We start from the raw sequence: 19,465 nt of genomic DNA, 5'->3' as shown, positions 1-19,465 counted from the left end.
ACAGCCAGCTCACACAGAAGCTGTGGCTGAGATGGTCCTGGTAGGCTCAGACCTCACCTCCTTCATCTGCCCCTAAAAGGGGAACCTGAGCTCTCGAAGGACACCTTTGGAATGACCAAAGGTGCTCTTTGTTTCCAGAAAAAGGAGCATGCTGGTGGTTTCTCTTCTCTCCACAAGCATTTCCTACCCTCCTCAATACTGCTGTGGTGTATCTTTTCCTGAAAAATATTCAACAGTGTCTAGGAGACAGTACCTGCTGTTAAGGCGTCCCTAAGAAGGATTGGGTACAGAGGCAGCAGCTGAAAGCAGGTGGCCACTTAGAAAAGACAAGAACTTGAGATACAAAATATTTGGTACCAAATGGCCTAGGAGTTCCTGTGACAGAAAATGTTGTGACTGTGGATTGAAAAGGCCAAAGGCAAGGCAGGGAGCTGATTTCTGACACCAGCTGTGGGGACAGATCCCAGGTGATGAGGAAGCCAGCCCCATGGAGGAGCTGAGGTGCTGAGCATCACCTTGAGCTCTGAGCACACGAGTGAGCTGAGCAGCACGGGGGCTCTGCCATACCAGAATCCTCCTGCAGCAATACCCTGCTCAGGTTGCCGCGGCAACCAGAGTAATTTAAGAAATATTGAGAGAGAGAGACACAGGGATATTGTACCAAGAGCAATAAAATAAAAAAATAGAGCATGTCTTAAAACATCCTATTTCTCTCAGAAAACAGAAAAGGCCACAGAGGAGCCATAAAGGAAGCAGGCAGTTTAGGAAAGCGTGGCACTGAACGTGGTGTTATACACTGCAAGATGCTAAAGCACAGCAGACCCTGAGCAGTAAACACCCTGCAATAGAGATTAACAGCCTTGCATCCTTTTTGGACATTTTCTGCAGCCAGGTACTTCCAGAAGGACAATAATAGGAAAAGTTGCCAGCAACGAGGCTTCTAAATGAACAATAAAGGCAGGACTGACTCACAGAGACAGACATTTGAAATGGTGACTGATTTACCATGTTGTGCTTTTGGCTATGTTATAATAGGTCATTTTAAAATGGGCTTCTTTCTTTCCCTTGCCCATGGAAGGAAAAACATCGTGATTTGTCAGAAGCCTGTACTCGTTTGGGAAAAAGAAACCTGTTACACCAAGAGACTTTCCTGTTGCATTTGACAACTGTAAAAAAGGATTTAAGTTTAGAGGGAACTCATACTTTAAACATTTTCTCTCTCATACAACTCCATTTTCACCAATACAGATTCCCCAAAGCAGGGAACCATACTCATATAAACCTGAACCTTATAAACAAGAACCATACTCATGTAAACCTGTAAAAAACTAGATATTTCTAGAAATATCATAGAAACATTCACCAGTTTCCTGAGTGCCATGGAGAAGAGTGGATTAAAATCAACTAAGCCTTCATAAAACAGGCTTGTTTTATTTTCCTGCATGATGTGAAAGGCTGAGGACTCTTTTGCAAGGGCAGAGACAGTAGAAACAGGCACATATGATATGTTAGAAGTGCTGTCTCCTGCTTAATCTGTTTTTTTTTTTTTTCAATATTGTTATCTGTAGAGCTATCACTCTTCTCAAACAAAATATTGCAAAAAATTATATATTTGAAGATCATCCAATAAGTACAAAGCCAATAAGGATTGAAATACAAGAATTCTCATTGTCCTTTACTGCAACAATAACCACATAATTGCAGGGTTACTGCTGCACAATAATTTGTATTCAGGTGCAACAACTAGTTCTCAGAGATATTATAGTACCAATTTTCTCTGACTTCTCTGTTCGTTGGAGCAGTTATGTTAAACAATCTAACATCCTTAAATTGAATTCAAATTATAATTTCAAGGTACAAACTCTCTCCTGTTTGTCTAAGATGCTGAGACACAAGACTTAGTTCTGATGAATTTGGTTGAATAAAACAGTGACTTCCTGTGATGAAGTAAAATTGAAATTACAGTGGTGTAAACCAGATGGGAGCCCAGAATCATGTCAGCACTGATTGAGGGTACTTTAGTAAATAGTATGCAAAATACTTCAGAAAAAAATATGCTTCTACCCTAAAAGCAACATAACACACCACTGCAGAATATTAATATTGTTTGACAGGATTATGACCTGTTTTTTAGCTTGAGTTAATATGAAAGGATACTAAGCAGATGCTTTGGCTGCTCCAGATGTCATGCTTTGCTCAGGGGAATCTGGGAATGAATCTCCCTATTTAAAGGAAACCCCCTGGCAGCCTAAAGACATCCATTCTCCAGCCTCTTTGAGTAAATCTTGCCAGCTCTTCTTGCAGGCTAAGACTATGAGAACCAATTTTTCAGAGCACATGGGTAGGACATCCAAGGGAGCAATATTTCAGGCAGATGCTCCACAGCAGGTTCATCAATTCCCGTCTGGAGTGCACCTGATTTCTGTCTTGTAGCCCTCTGTGCTGGGTGAGTGCCCCAGCCCCTCTGCTGGGCTGGGGCTCCTCATGGCAGCCAAAGCCGCCCCATCTCACCCATGGTGTGAGATGTAAAATGCCACACAGCAGCATGGGTGAGGGAGCACCCCAGCTGCCAGCTCTCCACCCAGCAGTGGCCTCATGCAAACCTTCTTCTGGCTGTGGGTTTGCCTCCCTCCTCTTTCATCACCTGTTGTGAAACCGCATCTTGTGGCAGTCTGAGAGGTCTAAGTACTCCTGTGCCAAATTTAGATCAGAATTGACACTAAGTGCACCTTGTTCTTTCCACACCATGCACACAGCAGCTGTAAGTCTCTTCTAGTGGGAAACAGGAAAAATCTGTGTTTTGCAGCAAGTCTGATATTTCAGCCATCTCTATCTTTTCTCTGGGAAGAACTTTGTTGAAGCTACCCATGGTTGCTCTCTGCCAAGCATGATGCAGCTTCCTTCAGCAAGCTTCTCTGTTTTCTGCATGTGAAATCAGAGGAAATCCAAGAAGGTAGTTTAGAAGTGGGCCACAGCACATGTTGCTCTTGAAAAATGAAGCTTAGCCCTGCAGCCATAATCTATTGGTTTCCTTCCCCAGATTCTGAGGGAAAGTGGCCCCAAGTCACTCTCTGGTCAAATTTCTTCTAACCTGATAGGTTTTAAGGCAACTCACTGTTACCTTCTACCAGGAATAACAAGAGACACCACCCTGTGATAACAACTAAGTTACATTAAAAAAAAAAAAAAAAACCTTTGGAAAGTGAAGTGAGATTTTTAAAAATAGCACTCTACCATTCCAGAGAAAATTAGTGGGGTTCATAATGCCTGCCTTTAAACATGTACCACACAGATGCCTATATCCAAACTGGTGATCTACAGCCTCTTTAGGGGACATTAGAGGGAAACCATTCCAGGTACAGAGACAGTCCCCTGTGCCTCTTTAGATCCACACCTTATGGAGGTGGCTGCCTGTCCTTCTCTACTGACTATGAAGCAGGATAGTTGAGTTCAGAACACATATTTGCTCTGAATCATCACACTGTCCGGCCTTTGGTAAATGATATTCACAGAAAAATGGAAAGAGTGTGAGTGTCACAGGCTTCCATACTGATACATGTAAATAAGGCATTTCTGCACAGAATTTCATCATAATGAGTCATCACAGAATTTTTTTTTGTTAAGGTTCCAGAGCACCTGTTTATCCCTATTTTAAATTGCTCCTTTGGAACAAAAAACCCCCCAGCTTAAACATTTCCCATTCAGACTGTACATATGAGAAGGGCTCAAGGGCTTTTCCTTTCTTTCTTGCTTTAGTGGAAAGTTTCAATCCATTGCTGTCCTGCTCAGGAGAAGAGCTGACAGCCAGCAGGTAGAAGTGCCAGGGAGGATCTCCAATACCATCCAGCGCTGTCATAGCAATGTCAGGCATTTTTCACAATAACATCAACATGGATGCAGGTTGTGTTTCCTGATTTTTAGTAGGAAGTAGCTTCATTACATTCATTAAAATCCTATTGATTTTGTAACCATGTTAAAGGATTTGTGTAGGTACACATTGCTAGAAAATGTTTACTATCATTCTGTTCTGAAGCTGTGTGTTAGGCAAGCTTCTACCAACAACAGAAGGTCTGTTTCAGCTGTGCTGAACACCCTTGTCTTTACTGCCAGGTAAGAGAGCTGAGTGCCTTCTGGAGTCCCAGCAGCATTGCAAAACTGGTTTACATTGCATATTTTGGTGCTGCATATGATCTTGATTTGCCACATTGGTCAAAGCTGTAATTCTCAAACCCATTCTCTCAGCAGTCTCTCACATCAATCCTTCAATAGGGAGGCTTTTAATGTAATGGACTGGGAGGTTTCTGCAAACACCTAACTCTTGGCCAAGTTGTACAAGAAAATCATGGTGCAAACTAATGTACATGGCTTAATTTATGGACTTAGGTTCTGAGCTAAAATCCCAAAAATGTTGCACTTTATAATGTGACTTGCTAAATTGGACTCTCCACATATTCTAAGACAGGATATCAGGATTTGCCCCTGCAAATTCTTCTTATGCTTTTGAAGGACCTGTGGGAGCTTGAACAATTAATTTTCATCCCTACTTTTCCCACTCAGTTTCAGCTCAATCCCATTTGCTGCTTTTTCTTCCCCCAAAAGGCCAAACACAATTCCCCATTGTTCCACAGCCAGGCTTCTTTCCATATAAATGTGAACCTTTAGTTATCTTAAGAGCATCAACAATTTTCAGATCTTTCGTAACAGTCCAAGGTGAAAAATGAAACAAAACTTCTGTACTCAGCATTGTGCAACAATTAATGGGCTCAAAACAAAATGTCACTATCCCTGATTTCATTAATAGCAGAACATCTCCTAATACTAGGAAAGGTAATTAGAAACACTGCTTAATCATGCCTTATCATTATAGGTTAAAGGTACTCTATTAACTCCTCTATTTGGAGTAGATTTGTGCTCAAGGACACACTTTAGGAAAATAGAGTTTCAGAGAAATAAACATGGTTTGACTTCACGGGCCTTGTTCCTCCCAGTTTCAGCTGTGGGAAGTTGCCTTAGTTACTCCTGATTGTTCCTAAATATTGGGTGCATAAATTTCTTAAACTTTTGTCAGTCACAAAGGATTTCTTTTTGGCTGCCACTGTGTTGTAATCTGATCTCTTAACATGAATTTATGAGGGCATAGTATAAATTTTGTGTGTAAAATATGGGAGCATGTATGTGTATGTATTTAAATATACAAATAAAAAAATAATGCCCAGACCAAGTGAATCCAGAATACCTTTGAACTTAGACACTGCAGACCTGGGGTACCTAAACCAGATGTTTCCAGTACATTCAGAACAATTGTGTATTTCTCTGCTGCCAAAAATTGTACTTAACATGATACTTGGTTGTGGTGCTTGTGCCAGTCTCCAGCTCCATTCTCAAGGTAAAATACCATGACAAAAAGAAATCCAGAATTCCTATGGAAGTTCTCTTGACTAAGATTTTCTTCATGCATTTGCATTATTTGGCATTGGTGAAAAAAAAGATAAAGTAAAAGCATAGACATTTACTGCCAGAGACTAAATCATTGTAATGGTCTCTTGTGAATTCAGAAATATTATGATGAATACCTGTATAAAAATTCTTTTCCTTTCAACAGTAATTAAGGGAGCATAATTCTGATATTTAGATGAAATATTGAGCCTTGGGAACATAGGCAAGGTTTATGATGCAATAATCAAGATGTGAGTATTGACTTGTGGGAATGAGGACAATGACTGAGCATTTTCCTAGGCAGGAGGCAGTAATTTCTCTGAATAATTAAATAGCCTGTGATTTCAGCCATTGCAGCATATTACTCTCAGCTTTACCATGTAAGTTCTGAAAGTTATGATATTTTTCTGGGTCCCCATTTCCTCTTATACAGGGTTGGGTTGGGTTTTTGTTAATTTTTAATTAGAATCTATTACAAAGAATCCTGCAGAGCTGTGAAGTGAACTTACTGAATGTGTTACTCAGTTGTAATATCCAGATCTGAATTATTGAAATATCATTAAAGACCTCTTTTCTTCAAAGTCACAATTGAATACACTTTCTCAAGGTGTCAAAATCTTTCTTTTACTTTGCTGCCAATTAGGTGTGCATTGTACAGAAGAGAGACACCAAGAAAATGTATGCCATGAAGTACATGAATAAACAGAAATGCATTGAGAGAGACGAAGTCCGCAATGTTTTCCGGGAGCTGCAGATAATGCAAGGCCTGGAACATCCCTTCCTGGTCAATCTGTGGTAAGAAAATCATTAAAATGCTTTCAGAGAGCTCTCATTTTCTCCTTGTTGCTGAATCAGTTCAGAATATGGAAGGCTGGAAAGCTGAAAACAACAAAAGATTTTTGGTGACTTCCTTTGTTAAAGGTATTAGGTTTCACAGGGAGTTTTATTTTTCATTAATATTTTTAAGATGTCTTTTTAAATTGAAATATTAAAATATCATATTCATCTGTTAATTTCTGCTTTGGCTTCTCTCCAAATTGTTACAATACTGTGTTGAAATGTGTTGTCCTGTCCCATTTGTTTTTGACAATACCTGGACTAAATCTCTCTAATAAAGCTGTGGAATAGCAAATACAACCATTTCTTTTTTAAGTCAATCCAGAGAAAATTCAAAACTCAATTACTTTCTAAAAATTACTGCCACAGGATAACAGAAAAGTGCCTTTTTGTCACCTGGAATTTCCCTTATCTTCTCCACGCTAGACACTGAATCTTTTGGCCACACATGATTGTGAGAAAATGCTGGTCAAAAAATAAGTGGCTTTGACTACACCAGCAGCTTAAAATATTTGCTGGCTCTTATGCAGTGTGATAATACTTGCTGCCTTCTGTAGTGATAGTAGTAATGGGATGCAGGGTTTTGCTCCTTATCTAATGACCTGCATCATTCAGAAAATGAAAAGGTGGAGGGGACATAAACCATTACAATATGAAAATTATTCAGTCTGTGAATAGCTTGATTGGCTGCAGATGGTTAGAGTGCACATTGATCTTGTGTTTTGTGAGTCTTAGCTGTCTTACTTGAGGTCACTGCCCAACTACAGTGTTCTGCCCATCCCTTAGCTCACTCCTGGTGCCAGGTTAGCACCTTTCACAAATTAAAAGCCAAATTGTGTTCTGTCTTGAGTGAAAACAGCTTTAGTATAATTGCATGCTGATAGAAAGCATTTAAACCCAAAATTGATTCCAGATTAGGTCCAAAAGGACCTAATTATATAAATACATATGTGCTCTTCACTTTATATGAATGATCTGAGCTAATCTAATACCTTGTTGAAGGCTTTAAAAAATACATCATTGTAACTGCAATACAAAACGTTCCCAGTATATTTTCCAAGGTTCCAGCAAGCTGTAGTCTTGGGATTTCTTTACCAAAGATAGGGTGTGTGTATATATATATATGTGTGTGTATATATATATATGTATATCTGTGCTTAGGAGGCTGTGGAGTTCTCTGTTATGTATTTATCTACCTTTTTTGAAATCCCATAAACTTTTATTCTTCATCAGGAGCTGTGGAAGTTTCCACTGTGTAACTAGACACTGCATAGAAACAGTCATAGGTTAATGTGATCTGACAGATAAACATAGCAGTGCTGAAAGACTGAAGATCAAATATTTATTGTGAAACAAAAAGAATACTAGATTCCCATTACTGAGTAATACTCAGATGATAAATATTCTTTTTCCTTTTCTTTTTCCATGCCAAAGATTAAACTTGAAATAAGCAATACCTTAAAATGCACTGATCTCTGTGGGTCCCTTCCTACTCAGGGTGTTCAGTGGTTCTGTGATTTTGTATGAGGCTCTACTGACATTTAGGAACTCGATACAATTTGAATTATAGAAATTAAAAATAATACTTTCATTGACCCTTATTATTTTGACCTGAAGTGCTCACCTCAAACACTTCATATTCAAATGTCTGGTGATTCAAAGATCGGACTCCAGAGTGAGCTACTGAACTGCTGGAGAATCTGTATTTCACCCTGGGACAGCAAAGGGAAATCTTGAGCCCGAACCTTCCCAAATTAATCTAGTCTACCCTGAATAACTCTTTCCTTGTATCAGGCTTAAAATATGTTTCTATAAAAAATTAGCTTTGAACAATCCTAAATTAATTTAAATTAACTTGTGATGTACTTCTGGAGTGTCTACACTTGCAGGCTACAGTAGAATTTTCCAGACCTCTGACTTCTCTGTCTCAAATTTCAGCTGAATTTCAGGATATTCTACACATTATCTTCAAATAATGACTTTTGTTATTGAGCTGCAACAAAGACAAAGAACAAAAATCATAAATGATCCATGAATAATGGTCACATCTGTTCAAGCCAGATGAAGCTTTTAAACATATTAATTATATTTCATTTATTTAATATTTGAAACTAAATTTTTATTTCTACCATGGGAAAAGGAACACTGCAAGTATGAATGGAATAGTCGTTAAATATGTTGTTCCCAGAAATAATTTCTTAAAATAACATTTTCATTGATTGTTGGTGAACTAGAAATCTGTTTAATGTATTTCTACTTGCAGTTTAGATACAATAATGATTTGCATCAAATTACATTGTATTTACAAGTTATATTAGATGATTGGCATGAATCTATGAGTTTTCCTTCTAAGAGTCAATTCCTGACACACTAATGGAAGGAAACAGTTGAATCTGCATTTCTTCTGTAGTAGTTGCAGCTAAATTAGTTTCATTTTTCAGAGTTGGATTTTGCTGTTTTGTTGATTGCACTGTAAATGTAACAGGGACTGTAACAGGAATGACTAAGCCTGGATTGTTTCAGAAAGTGGAATATCAATCTAAGAAGGAGCAGTATTGTCATGGTGTATGGGGAATATGACAACTTCAGCTTGCTTAAATGCCAAAGTTCTTTTGGCCTGGTCTCTCTTTCCAGGCTCTATCATACTCTCTTTGGGTTCATATCAGTTTTTAGAAATCCTGTCTAAGGTATGGTTTTGGTGACTAAAATCCTGAAATTAAAATATTTTTATTTTTCATGAAGTATCATTTTCTGTAAGAAAAAAATTCAGTGTCCTATTTTTTTCATTGTGGTGTTTCTGCAGTGATGAATTGAAATTAAACCCTACATCTTTCAATTTAAAATGTCAAATCCTAAATCAATATTGAAAAGTATATTTGGAGGAAATTCCATCATGACAAGCTTTCCATGAGTTTGTGGTACTTTCCCTGATGTGAGCAGCTGATTTGCCATAGTTTATCATCTGGATTTCAAAATAAAATTAAAATAGTAATAAATATTCTAACAACTCCTTGAACATATTAATCTTTCTTTGAGAAATTACATCACCAAAAATAAAAGCTGGCAGTTTAAGAAACAAACATGAATACTGGAAAGTCCCTTCATTTTTCATGATGACTGAAGAAAGTAATGAGATGTGTGTGTACAACACTTCATCAGTTAAATTCTAGTGGAGAGAAAAAGAAGAGGAAAGAAGGTAAATGTTCTGTGGTGGGTGGTTCTGCTGCATCTATCACTGACCACAGCCTACACAAGAATACAGAGAAGCTCATATAAAACAAGGGTAGCATCTCAACTCTGAAAGATCTCTATTAAACCTTTTGAGGCTCATGCATCTTCTCTGAGCTTTATTAAATTTGACTTCACAATCTCAACTTATAAATTATATTATTTGAAGTATGAGCTGTCTTTCATAACATCTGACACAGAAGGAATCATTCCTCTGTAAATGCTCATAAAAGCTTGGAGGATAACAGTGTTTTTCAGGATGGGTTTCAGGTTGATTTATAATCTTCATTTTAGAAATGAAATTGAATAAATGCTTAAAGCCACTTTTATCACCATTAGAGGCATTTCTGATAACAGAGAAGATGAATGGGCTGCAGAAATGTCAGCTGCCAACTTGGTCCCACCTTGAGTCTGTTCCTCTCTAATATTTAGCACTTTCTCCATGTTCATCCTTCCCCAGATATCTGAGTGTCCCCTGGCCAAGATGAGTGATGTTTCTGAATGTATTCATTTTTAAAATACATTTCTTACAACATGCATTAGGACTGAGCCAGGAGCCGGGTTACTTGCCAGGTACCAGTGCAGGCAGATTTGGCATTATGTGGCTTGCCCTCAATCATGGAGAGATATTTGAAGCATCCCCTGGCTGCTCTGAAAACATCATGGCTTACCACAAAAGACAGATTTTTTTTTCTCAAAAAAATCATGTATCAAAGGGGTTTCTAAGCTGATGAGGACCTGGAAAAAATGAAAAAAAATTGAACCCTTTCTCAAAAGTTTTGAAACATTGATCTTATTTTTAATAGCCTTGCAAAATTTTTTTAACCTGCCAGAACATTTTCTAAAGCAATGGAGGGAGAAGGATAACCATTTTCTTTTTTCAGCTTATAGGTAATTTTCCTGGTATAGACAAAATAGTATGTTTGATTTATTTAACAAGCCATGAAGAAGTTTTAGCTGCATTCTCTGAGTGGCTATACACTGTGATGTATTTTTCTTTTCACTTATCAGTCTATGGAAACTGCATGTGTTACATGACAGAAGTACATTACTGTTGCAGCTACAGTAAGACTAAGTCTCAAATCCAGTGAAAACTGAAGAACACACATTGCAGCAAAAACGTTCATGCACTTCTCAGTTCATCTAATACCCCAACATATCTTCAAAAGAAAGAGGAAGTAAAACAAAAAGGATTCTGGAGTCAAGAAATTCTTTGTTCCGTCTCAAGTGTTGGGTGGGTTGCTCAATGTACACATATATACAGACACAGAACTGGAAATTAGCACTTCCCTGTGAAAAGTGCTCTTTCTAGAGTATTTTGGGAGCAAGGTCACCTTGGACTGCCCCATTGCATGGCTTTGCTCCTCAGGCTGGTATCAAAATGTGCATAAATCTACAAACTTAGAGAAGCAAGAACACCTCACCAAGTGTGCTGGGTGGAAATGAAGATGAAGATGACCAACCAAGGAACACCAATTACCTATCAGAGACCAAGGCAATGAGAGGAGGTGGTTTAGGTCCATCTCAGGTGACCTTGTTTAGTGGCTGTGGTCTTGCGTCTGCTTAACTTGCCTTGATATAGGTGGTCTAAAGACTTTATGAGGGGATTGAAAATTTCTTTTCTGACATGTGTTGTGACTGGTTTTCTGACTTCATGAGACACTACAATAATGGCTGTGACTAAAGTTCATGATCTAAGAGAATAATTGCACTGTTTTTGGAAGGGAAGAGTTGTGTTCTTCTGGCTAGACCAGGCTGGGTGTTTGCAATTGGCCTGACAGCCCTGTGAGCAGTAAGAAGTTCTGATGAAAAGGAAAGGTAAACTGTACTGATGTCCATCAGTCCCTGTCATATTTTCTGAAAAATCCCTTTGCCAGGATTTCTTCTCTGGGGAAGGTGAGAAGCCTCACAGAAAAATCATTATTATCTCATTTGCTTCTCCCTGTTTTGCTGCTTTGGAATGTGGCTGGAGATTGTTTACCAACAGGTGCATGTTTGATTGGTTTCATGGGAATTTTTTTTACTTAATGACCAATCATCATCAGCTGTGTCGGACTCTGAGGAGTCAGGCACGAGTTTCTTATGATCATTCTTATTAAGCCTTCTGATGTATCATTTCTCTTTCTTTAGTATAGTTTTGGTAGAGTAGAATAGAATAGAATAGAATAGAATAGAATAGAATAGAATAGAATAGAATAGAATAGAATAGAATAGAATAGAATAGAATAGAATAGATCAGCCTTCTGAGAACATGGAGTCAGATTCACTCATCTCTCACCTCATCCTGGGGACCTCGCAAACTCAACATCTGTCTTCATACTATGTGGTGGATTCAAAAAATTTCTGACTCACATTTTCAGTTTTCCTGGAGAGTAATGAAGGTGCTTAATGATCTCTGCTCTCTGGTTTATGACTTGGAGCAGCTGGGTACAACCAGAGAGCAGACTTCAGTGTCATCCTCATTGGCTGCGTCTATACCAGTAACTTAAAACTAGGTGTCCTCTCTGGGCTCTCTAACCCGATATTTCACATTACAAAGTGTTTCTAGGCTCACTCCCAGCCTCGCTGTGGATTGGGGCACCATCCCAGAGGAGCCCAGGTGCAGCCAGGCTGTTCCCAGCAGGAAGGAAACCTGCACACCCTGTGCCTGGGTTTGGGAGCTGACCAGGAGCAGAATTTTCTGTGCCGCTTGGTCTCAGTGCATTTGGGCAACAGCCACTGCTGTGTTTATTGATGCAATTGTGTTTCTTTTGTGAATTTAGCTGAGGTCATGAATGCCAGGCTTGTAATCCTGGTCCTTTCCAGATATTTGACAGTGTCTAAGTTTCTTTTCCAGCCAAGAAAAGATTGTGAATCAAGGGGGGAAGATATATTTAGCATCTTGCACAGATCTTAGATGGGTGAATTATTTTTGCTAGAGATGAAGCAAAGGGTGAGTGGCTTTCTCAAATAGCTAGATTAATTCATCACTGCATTAATGTAAATCTGAAATAGGTGAAGATATTGAAAAAGACTGAAAAAAATTTCTGTTCTCCAGAGACTTAGAAGAGATAATGATGGAGGAAAAAGGGCAGAGAAAGGTGATGAGGCAGCAGGAAGGGTAAGATAATTGGAAGAAAAGAGTTTAGAATAGATTTGACTTGAGTTGTAAATGTTCAGGATATTATTTCTAGCTGTGGAAATTACATTGGACTCAACACTGCCAGCTGGTGACCTCTGGGTGTTTTTGCTAAATGAATGTTAGCTGTAACATCATCACCAACTGATGAAAGCGTGATCCAGCAGTTATTTATTTTTTGTGCTGATTTTAATAACCTAAGATAACAATTGACAGTATTGGGACACTGTCTGGATAAGTTTTATTCTGGTGACTAATTGTTTCCTGTGAGAAATTGCTGTCACCTTGAAATAATATATCTTTGGGCTCAACTTTAATACAGTCCTCTTAAAAGTGAGAATTGGCCTTTGGCACAGTTTAAGAGTTTAAGTTTTGATCTTTTTTGCATGAGAAACTGCTGCACGAGATATTTCATCTCCTGTGTGTCTCTCTGCATCCTGGGACCCTTCTTAGGATTGTGCCTTCTGCATCACTCTTACTGACACACACGCTTTATTTGCTGACCCTAATAAACTTTTCTCACAGAAAGCTTTCTCTGCAAGAGGAATCTTACTGTAAATATTGATAAATATTGAACTGCTGGGAAAAATAATCCCTCCTGTTCTAAAAATTTTCATTTCCAGCCATGTTCCTCTTATGAATTTGCAATTCCTACCTTGTTTGTCCTTTGCAGTGGGGCAGCTGCTACCCAAAGCAGACCCTCTTGAGCTTGGAGGGAGTCTTGGCCATGTCTCACGTTTGTGGTATAGACAGAGGCAGAAATCCTGTGCACATTTATGTGGAATGAGTGACAGGAATGAGTGTTATTCCTTTTAGGCAGATGCAGAGCTCCAGTGCTGTGGCAGGGGTATTCTCAAGAGAGCATGAGAGCAGGGTTTTGGTGCTGTCAATTTAATGCAATGTGAAATAAAGCAGAAAAGCACTTAGATATTGCTTCAGACTCCTCAATTGCCACTTTTAGCAAGTAGTGCTTTTTTATTTTTCTTTATTTTTTCCATTCTATACTTTAAAGGTTATGAATGCCAAACACAATAGCTAGAGTGTGCAATTAGACTGATAACCAAGGTCCTGTAGGTAAAGTGGTTTTTTTGACGGAGTAATGAGTACATCATGTAAATCTACAGTTTTCAGTCAGGATCAACTCTTACCTCTGCTGTGGAAACTGGGACTGCAGTTAGCCTCTAGTAAAGGCTCTGCTAAATGTAGATTGCACAAGATGCAGCTCAGTGCTGTGTTAACAAAGCCCAACCACAGTGGAATGGCCTTCAGAGGGCAAAGGTGTCTCACATGCACCTGTAAAATCATCTGAAGTAGGTGGCCATTGCAGAATAGGAATAAGTCCTTAACACTTGCACTGCAAAACCTTGGTACTGAACAGATCCTAAAGATACACAACTAGTCCAAAAATGTTACAACTGTAATATTTATAGAAACTTGTCCTGGTTTGCTTTTGAGTATATTTTTGGTTTTAGTGATGATGCTTTTTCATTCAAACCAGACAAAACACATAGGGGAATTCCTTTTTATTTATAACAGGCTGAAGTAAAAGTCAGAGTAGTGATACTAAAAACAAAACCAAAGCCCCAATGGAACTAGCAAGAGGTATCAAAATAAGGGTAATTGAATATCTATGTGCTTCAGGTGATATGTTATCTCTCCAAGTAATATTTCCTTTTTGTTCTGCAAGGATGTCAAGGATATTTTTCAAGTTCCAAGTATTAAAAGTTGGGGATGATTTTTGCCAGCTGTTCCAAAGGACAGAACAGAAGCCAAAACCTTGCACATAAGGGTAAAAAAGATGTAAATACATTATTAAATAATAATAATAATAAATCCTGAGTGCAAGGCAATTTAAAATGTCCATTGTTAGAATTGTATCAGAGTGAATTTAAAATGGAAAATAGTGCAATTAAACCAAATCAGGAATTTCTGTAATGCATTAATTTTGCCTGCTTAGGGGAACCTTTCCTTTAACTCATTAAAATTTATCAAAGCTTTTATTAATTTAAAAGTCAACTACAGATTTTTACAGCATAAGTGCACTTTTAATTTCATTTTATTGAACAAAAATTATATTTATTGTACTTGTAAAGTGCAGTGAGAACCTGATACTAAGACTTCAGAAAATTATTAATGTCATCCTGTTTCAAGATTAATGACAGTTGTGCAGTGTAAAGTTCTAATGAGAAGAGGATCACTCTCATGTTTCATAAGTACATGACACATAAGGGAGGATTTAAGGTTCCTTTTCTGTGGTGATGTACACTTTACAAATTAACATGCAGAACAAAGAAAGGTTATGAAGATGACTATTTAAATTCCTCTGCAAAATGGATATGGCCAGTAGGAAAATTACTTCTGCCCATCAAATTCTCTCTAACTACCTGAACCAGAATTTATCCAGGGTGTAGAGAGCAAATTCTTTCTTGCTGAGATGGTGGGATTGAACCTTGTTGACAAATGAGTAAGTGAAATAGACCTAACAGAGAAAATTCTTCTTCTTGATCATAGCTTTCAGAGTCTCATCAAGAGATGGGCTGGGAACACAAGAGAAAATACAGGTGCAAAAAAAAATGGCAATGAGCCTGGTGAGAATGTAAACTGTGGGCTGAAAGGAGAAGGCATTTTCAGTGGTACAAAATCTAACCTAATTAGAAAGTGTAACCAATATCATAAAACAGATTCTTCAAGATACGGACTTCCTTTACTGATATTTGAAAAGAAAGCAGAAGAGAAAATCAGGTATTGTTTCTTGTCTCTCCAAAGAGAGATGAACTATAGATTTCTGCGCAGGTTGTTCTTTTTGTGGAAGTGGAAAACTCTGAAACCTTTTTTAAAAATAACCAAGTGTGTTATAATAATTGTTCATCTTAAACTAGAGCACTTGAAATTCTCTCTTGAGGAAAATGTTCTTTATTTGAAGAAAATATTCAAAACCTAGATATTCCTTCATAGAGAAAATGTGCTAATTGATAAATGATCAAATGATATGATAAAAAGGAACAGGAACTTTCCCATTTAAAAGGAATTTTAGGAGTTAAGCTTCGTAAGACACTAAAAAATGTAGAGATATAATTAGAAGTGAAGATATTGACATCAAAGAAGAATAAAATATGTTATGCTGGTCTCAAGTATTATCCTTTTCATTATTGTTCATTGCTCAGTAAATGGTGACATCTGTAGCCTTGACAGTGCTGCATTCCTAAGGGAAGGATAAGCATGGCTTCCTTCCAGTCACTACAAACCAGCTCTGTGGAACTGACAGGTGGGACAATTTCCATTTCTTGTACCAGCTTTACTGATGATCCAGGTTCATGGGGTGAGCACCTGCCTGTTTTTGCTGGGTCTGGGAAGTCTGATGCAGTAACACCTTCCATCTATCTTCAGCCATGGTGGAGTTGCCTGCATTTCTGCAGTCTGTAGCAAATTATGGTTTGGACCAAGATACCTGCAGGGGTCCTTTCTCTCCCCTAAAAGTCGGTTGAATATGGTGCACAACAAAGTCCCTATGAAATAATAATGGCAAAACTCCGATTGTGATCCATATTTGGGATCACTAAATTGCAGAATGGCACTAATGAAGCATAGAGTTTTCCAGCATTTGTTCAAGTGGAAAGTGGAATTATAGTTGAATGAAAAATTGACACTAGCAATTAGCACACAAAGATATAAGAATGATAAGGCAGTCTTTTAAAAAGCAGTGACACATGAAAAAATATCACTGTGAGTATCTGGAATGCCAGAGCAGAGGGTGTCTTTGTTACTGGCCTCATGCATGAGGTGAATGCCTCATGCATGAGTGCTATCAAGAAATGAACAGCCCTTCCTCCACACAGAAAATAAAAATCTGTTTGACCATTGTGCACCTCAGCAGCCTGAGGCAGCTAAACAGCATAACAGGATCCATTTAGACTAACAGGGAAAAAAATAATACTCTTATGACTCTCTAACAAAGTTCAGTGCTAGAGAAGAGTTTTCACTTTTCTGCTGGCACTGCATTTTCAGCCAGCTTGTATTTAAATTTCCTTTGAGCTCTTAAAAGAACACCATACAGTGTCTGTCTGTTCCTAATCAATCATGTTAGGCATTTTCCTGCTTGGCTAGGTCTGTCACTCACTTGCGACATACAGAGAAACACTGGCTCAGAGGTATCCCTGGGTTTATTCTGTGGCTGGAGGAACCACATATTTTTTAATACCTCTCTCCTTCTGTTTTCCTTTCTGTAGATAATGCAAGAAAATATTATGACCTTTTAATAGGGTTTGATTTGCCAGCTTCAGGATGGCCCATCAATAAATATAGAGCTGTCTGTGGTTCTCTCTTTAGTTGTCTATTTAGTACAATTGATGCCCCATGCACAGTATCTGCATAACTAGTGGCAATGGTTGATACTCCCAATTCAGAAGAAATTTATTTTTAATTATTATTATCACAACCTTTGACAAGTGTAGCCTGCTTTAACGGCATCCTATATTCATTTTTCTGTACCTGTTCTACTTGTGAGGCAACTGAAAATTTTTTGTCACCGAGGGTCTGGTGGTCTCCTTGTATGTCTGTGCTCTTTCCCAGGGACAAGAGAAAAAGAAGACTCTCCAGATTGTTGTCCAGCTTTTATCTAAGTAGGAAATCCTGGCTGCACAATGCCTCTACAGCCTTGCAAGCATGACTTTGTAACAAACCATAGATCACAAGAAGCCAAGGATGCTGTCAGTGGCTTTGGAGTGGTGGGGCTGTCAGGCGCGACGAGGCTGGGGAGCAGTGCTGAGCACAGGAGGGACCAGGAGTCATGGCTGAGCCTCCCAGCCAGGCTGACAGCGTGAGGCAGCTGGAACCAGGCTCCTGTCACTGCCACTGACAGACAGCTTGGTGCACATCAGCAGAAATCAAAATGCTCAAACACTTTTTTCCCTGTTTAATCAGTTGTGTGTGAAGTGATTCAGTTTAACATCGGGCAAAGTCTTTGTTTTATTCATTCATAACTCTCAGAAGAAGAGGATGGATAGTTATAATGAAATTAAATTACAATGTCCAACAAGCATCTCCTTCCCTGAGACATGATGGGTTTTGTTGTAGTCTAGAATTGTGGTAAAGAAAAAATTCTCTAACTATCCATTGTTTAATCTGGGGGAAAAAAGCATTATTCTTAATCTCCTGTCTAACCTACTTGCAGAACTTCATTATGTAATAAATAAAAAGTTCCAATTAAGCTTACAGGACTTCCACCCATGCTATCCCCTCCCATATTCTCTGTGAATATTGAATTTGTAACATGAAGCTGCAGCAGGGAATGAAAGCATCATGTGCACCATTGTGTTTGCAGAGCCTTCTGCAAAGGACAAGACTGGAACAGCAAGATGTGGTAGTTTGTACCACTTTAAATACAGAATCTTTGGGGAAAAAATGAGATCTGGAAGTGAAGTACAGGGGTACCACAGTACACAGAAGACTGAAACCTGGCAGGTGACAAAGAGTTTAATGAAGAGAGATTCTTCTTTCTCAGTTATTGCTTTAACACTCTCTTGCCACCATCTTGATGCTGCCTCCCCCTGCCAGCACCCACACCCTGACATCTCTCATGGCAGCCTGACAGGCTCTTGCTGCCAACCCAAGGCGATCCTTTATCTTACACAGATAAAGGGTTTGAATGCAAGAACATTTCAAAGTGATGTTTCCTCCTCTAAATTTACTCTCAAAATGTATCTGGGGGAAGAGTGGTGGGACAGACTCTCCTTTATCTATATTATACTTCTGACTTATTTCTCTTTTGAAATATTTTTTATAGCAAAACGTTTGTTTTGGCAGAAATCCTTTCACTATGCATTTGAACATCATGTTTATGTGCTGTCATAATGGAACCAAGTATTGCCCAATACATCTTCTGTACAGAAGAATGAGGAGACATTAATTAGGTTCCATTGTTTCTTTGCCTTTAATGCAGGTTTCCATGACAGCAGAGAGAGAGAAATCAGTCAAAGCCAGTAGTTAAAACTGATAATTTGCATTCTGGTCAGTAGTCCTAAAAATGCAATATACATTTGAATAATTAGATTGTCTTGGTGTTTGGTCACATATTATACTGCTGTGTCTTTATTTACAGCAGTCTTCTGTAAAAATGTAAACTATTATGAGATGCTGATCTGCAATTTTGACTCTCTGCTATTTGCAGAATAGGCTATTCAAATACAATAAGGGGTTTTATCCTAACTAATGCAGTAATAAGGAGTAATAAAACCAGGGTAGGAGTTGTTATGCTGTAGGCTAACTACATAGCTATATGAAAATTGTGCATAGAGATGCCTTAAAATAGTTTTAACAGAAAATGACATTCCAACTAAAATCTATTTTTTTTCTTATTCTAAATGTCTGTCTTCTACCAGAAAAAAACCCCTGAACTCCAGAAACATCTAGATTCTCCAATGTTGGCATCAGTTCTACTGCAAATTTTAGTCTGCTGCATTTTCTTACTGTTTCAATCTAGAGACAAAGATGAGAGGAGTTTAGGCACACACAGCAATCTAATCTGCACACGTTGACTTAGGTATTTTTTAAAAAAAGTTTGTATCTTGCTGTAAAAAGTGCTTAGGAAAAAAATTCTGGAAATATATGATTTCTATTCATGTTCTTAATCATCAATATTAGCCTGTAGCACAGGTATTTAAAATATCTGCAGATTTCCCTATGGAGAACTGCTAAGAGTGGAACTATGAAGTCATTGTAAATTTTCTTAAGTCCTGATAGACAAGAATTTTGATTTTAATATTCTTTCTGTAAAATTGATCTGATATGGGTCTACATAATGAATCAGTCAGTTGACTTTGGTGAACAGTGTTTCTTGCCTTAAAATGC

The 19,465-nt window shown here is 38.2% G+C and overlaps 1 protein-coding gene across 2 annotated transcripts in view; it reads left to right on the top strand.

The window, feature by feature from the left end:
• The window catches only part of STK32B (serine/threonine kinase 32B), a 155,887-nt gene that overhangs the window by 30,407 nt on the left and 106,015 nt on the right, over nt 1-19,465 (top strand). For both annotated transcript variants that reach the window (XM_058024838.1, XM_058024839.1), the window contains exon 3: nt 6,080-6,231. In XM_058024838.1, the coding sequence (XP_057880821.1) occupies nt 6,080-6,231 (152 nt within the window). The remainder of the gene's footprint in view (nt 1-6,079; nt 6,232-19,465) is intronic.

This window comes from Melospiza georgiana, chromosome 5 (genome assembly GCF_028018845.1).
Source record: "Melospiza georgiana isolate bMelGeo1 chromosome 5, bMelGeo1.pri, whole genome shotgun sequence".
In the NCBI taxonomy this organism is placed as follows: Eukaryota; Metazoa; Chordata; class Aves; order Passeriformes; family Passerellidae; genus Melospiza; species Melospiza georgiana.
Note: the sequence above shows the minus strand (reverse complement) of the source record. Positions and strands in the feature narration are given on the sequence as shown.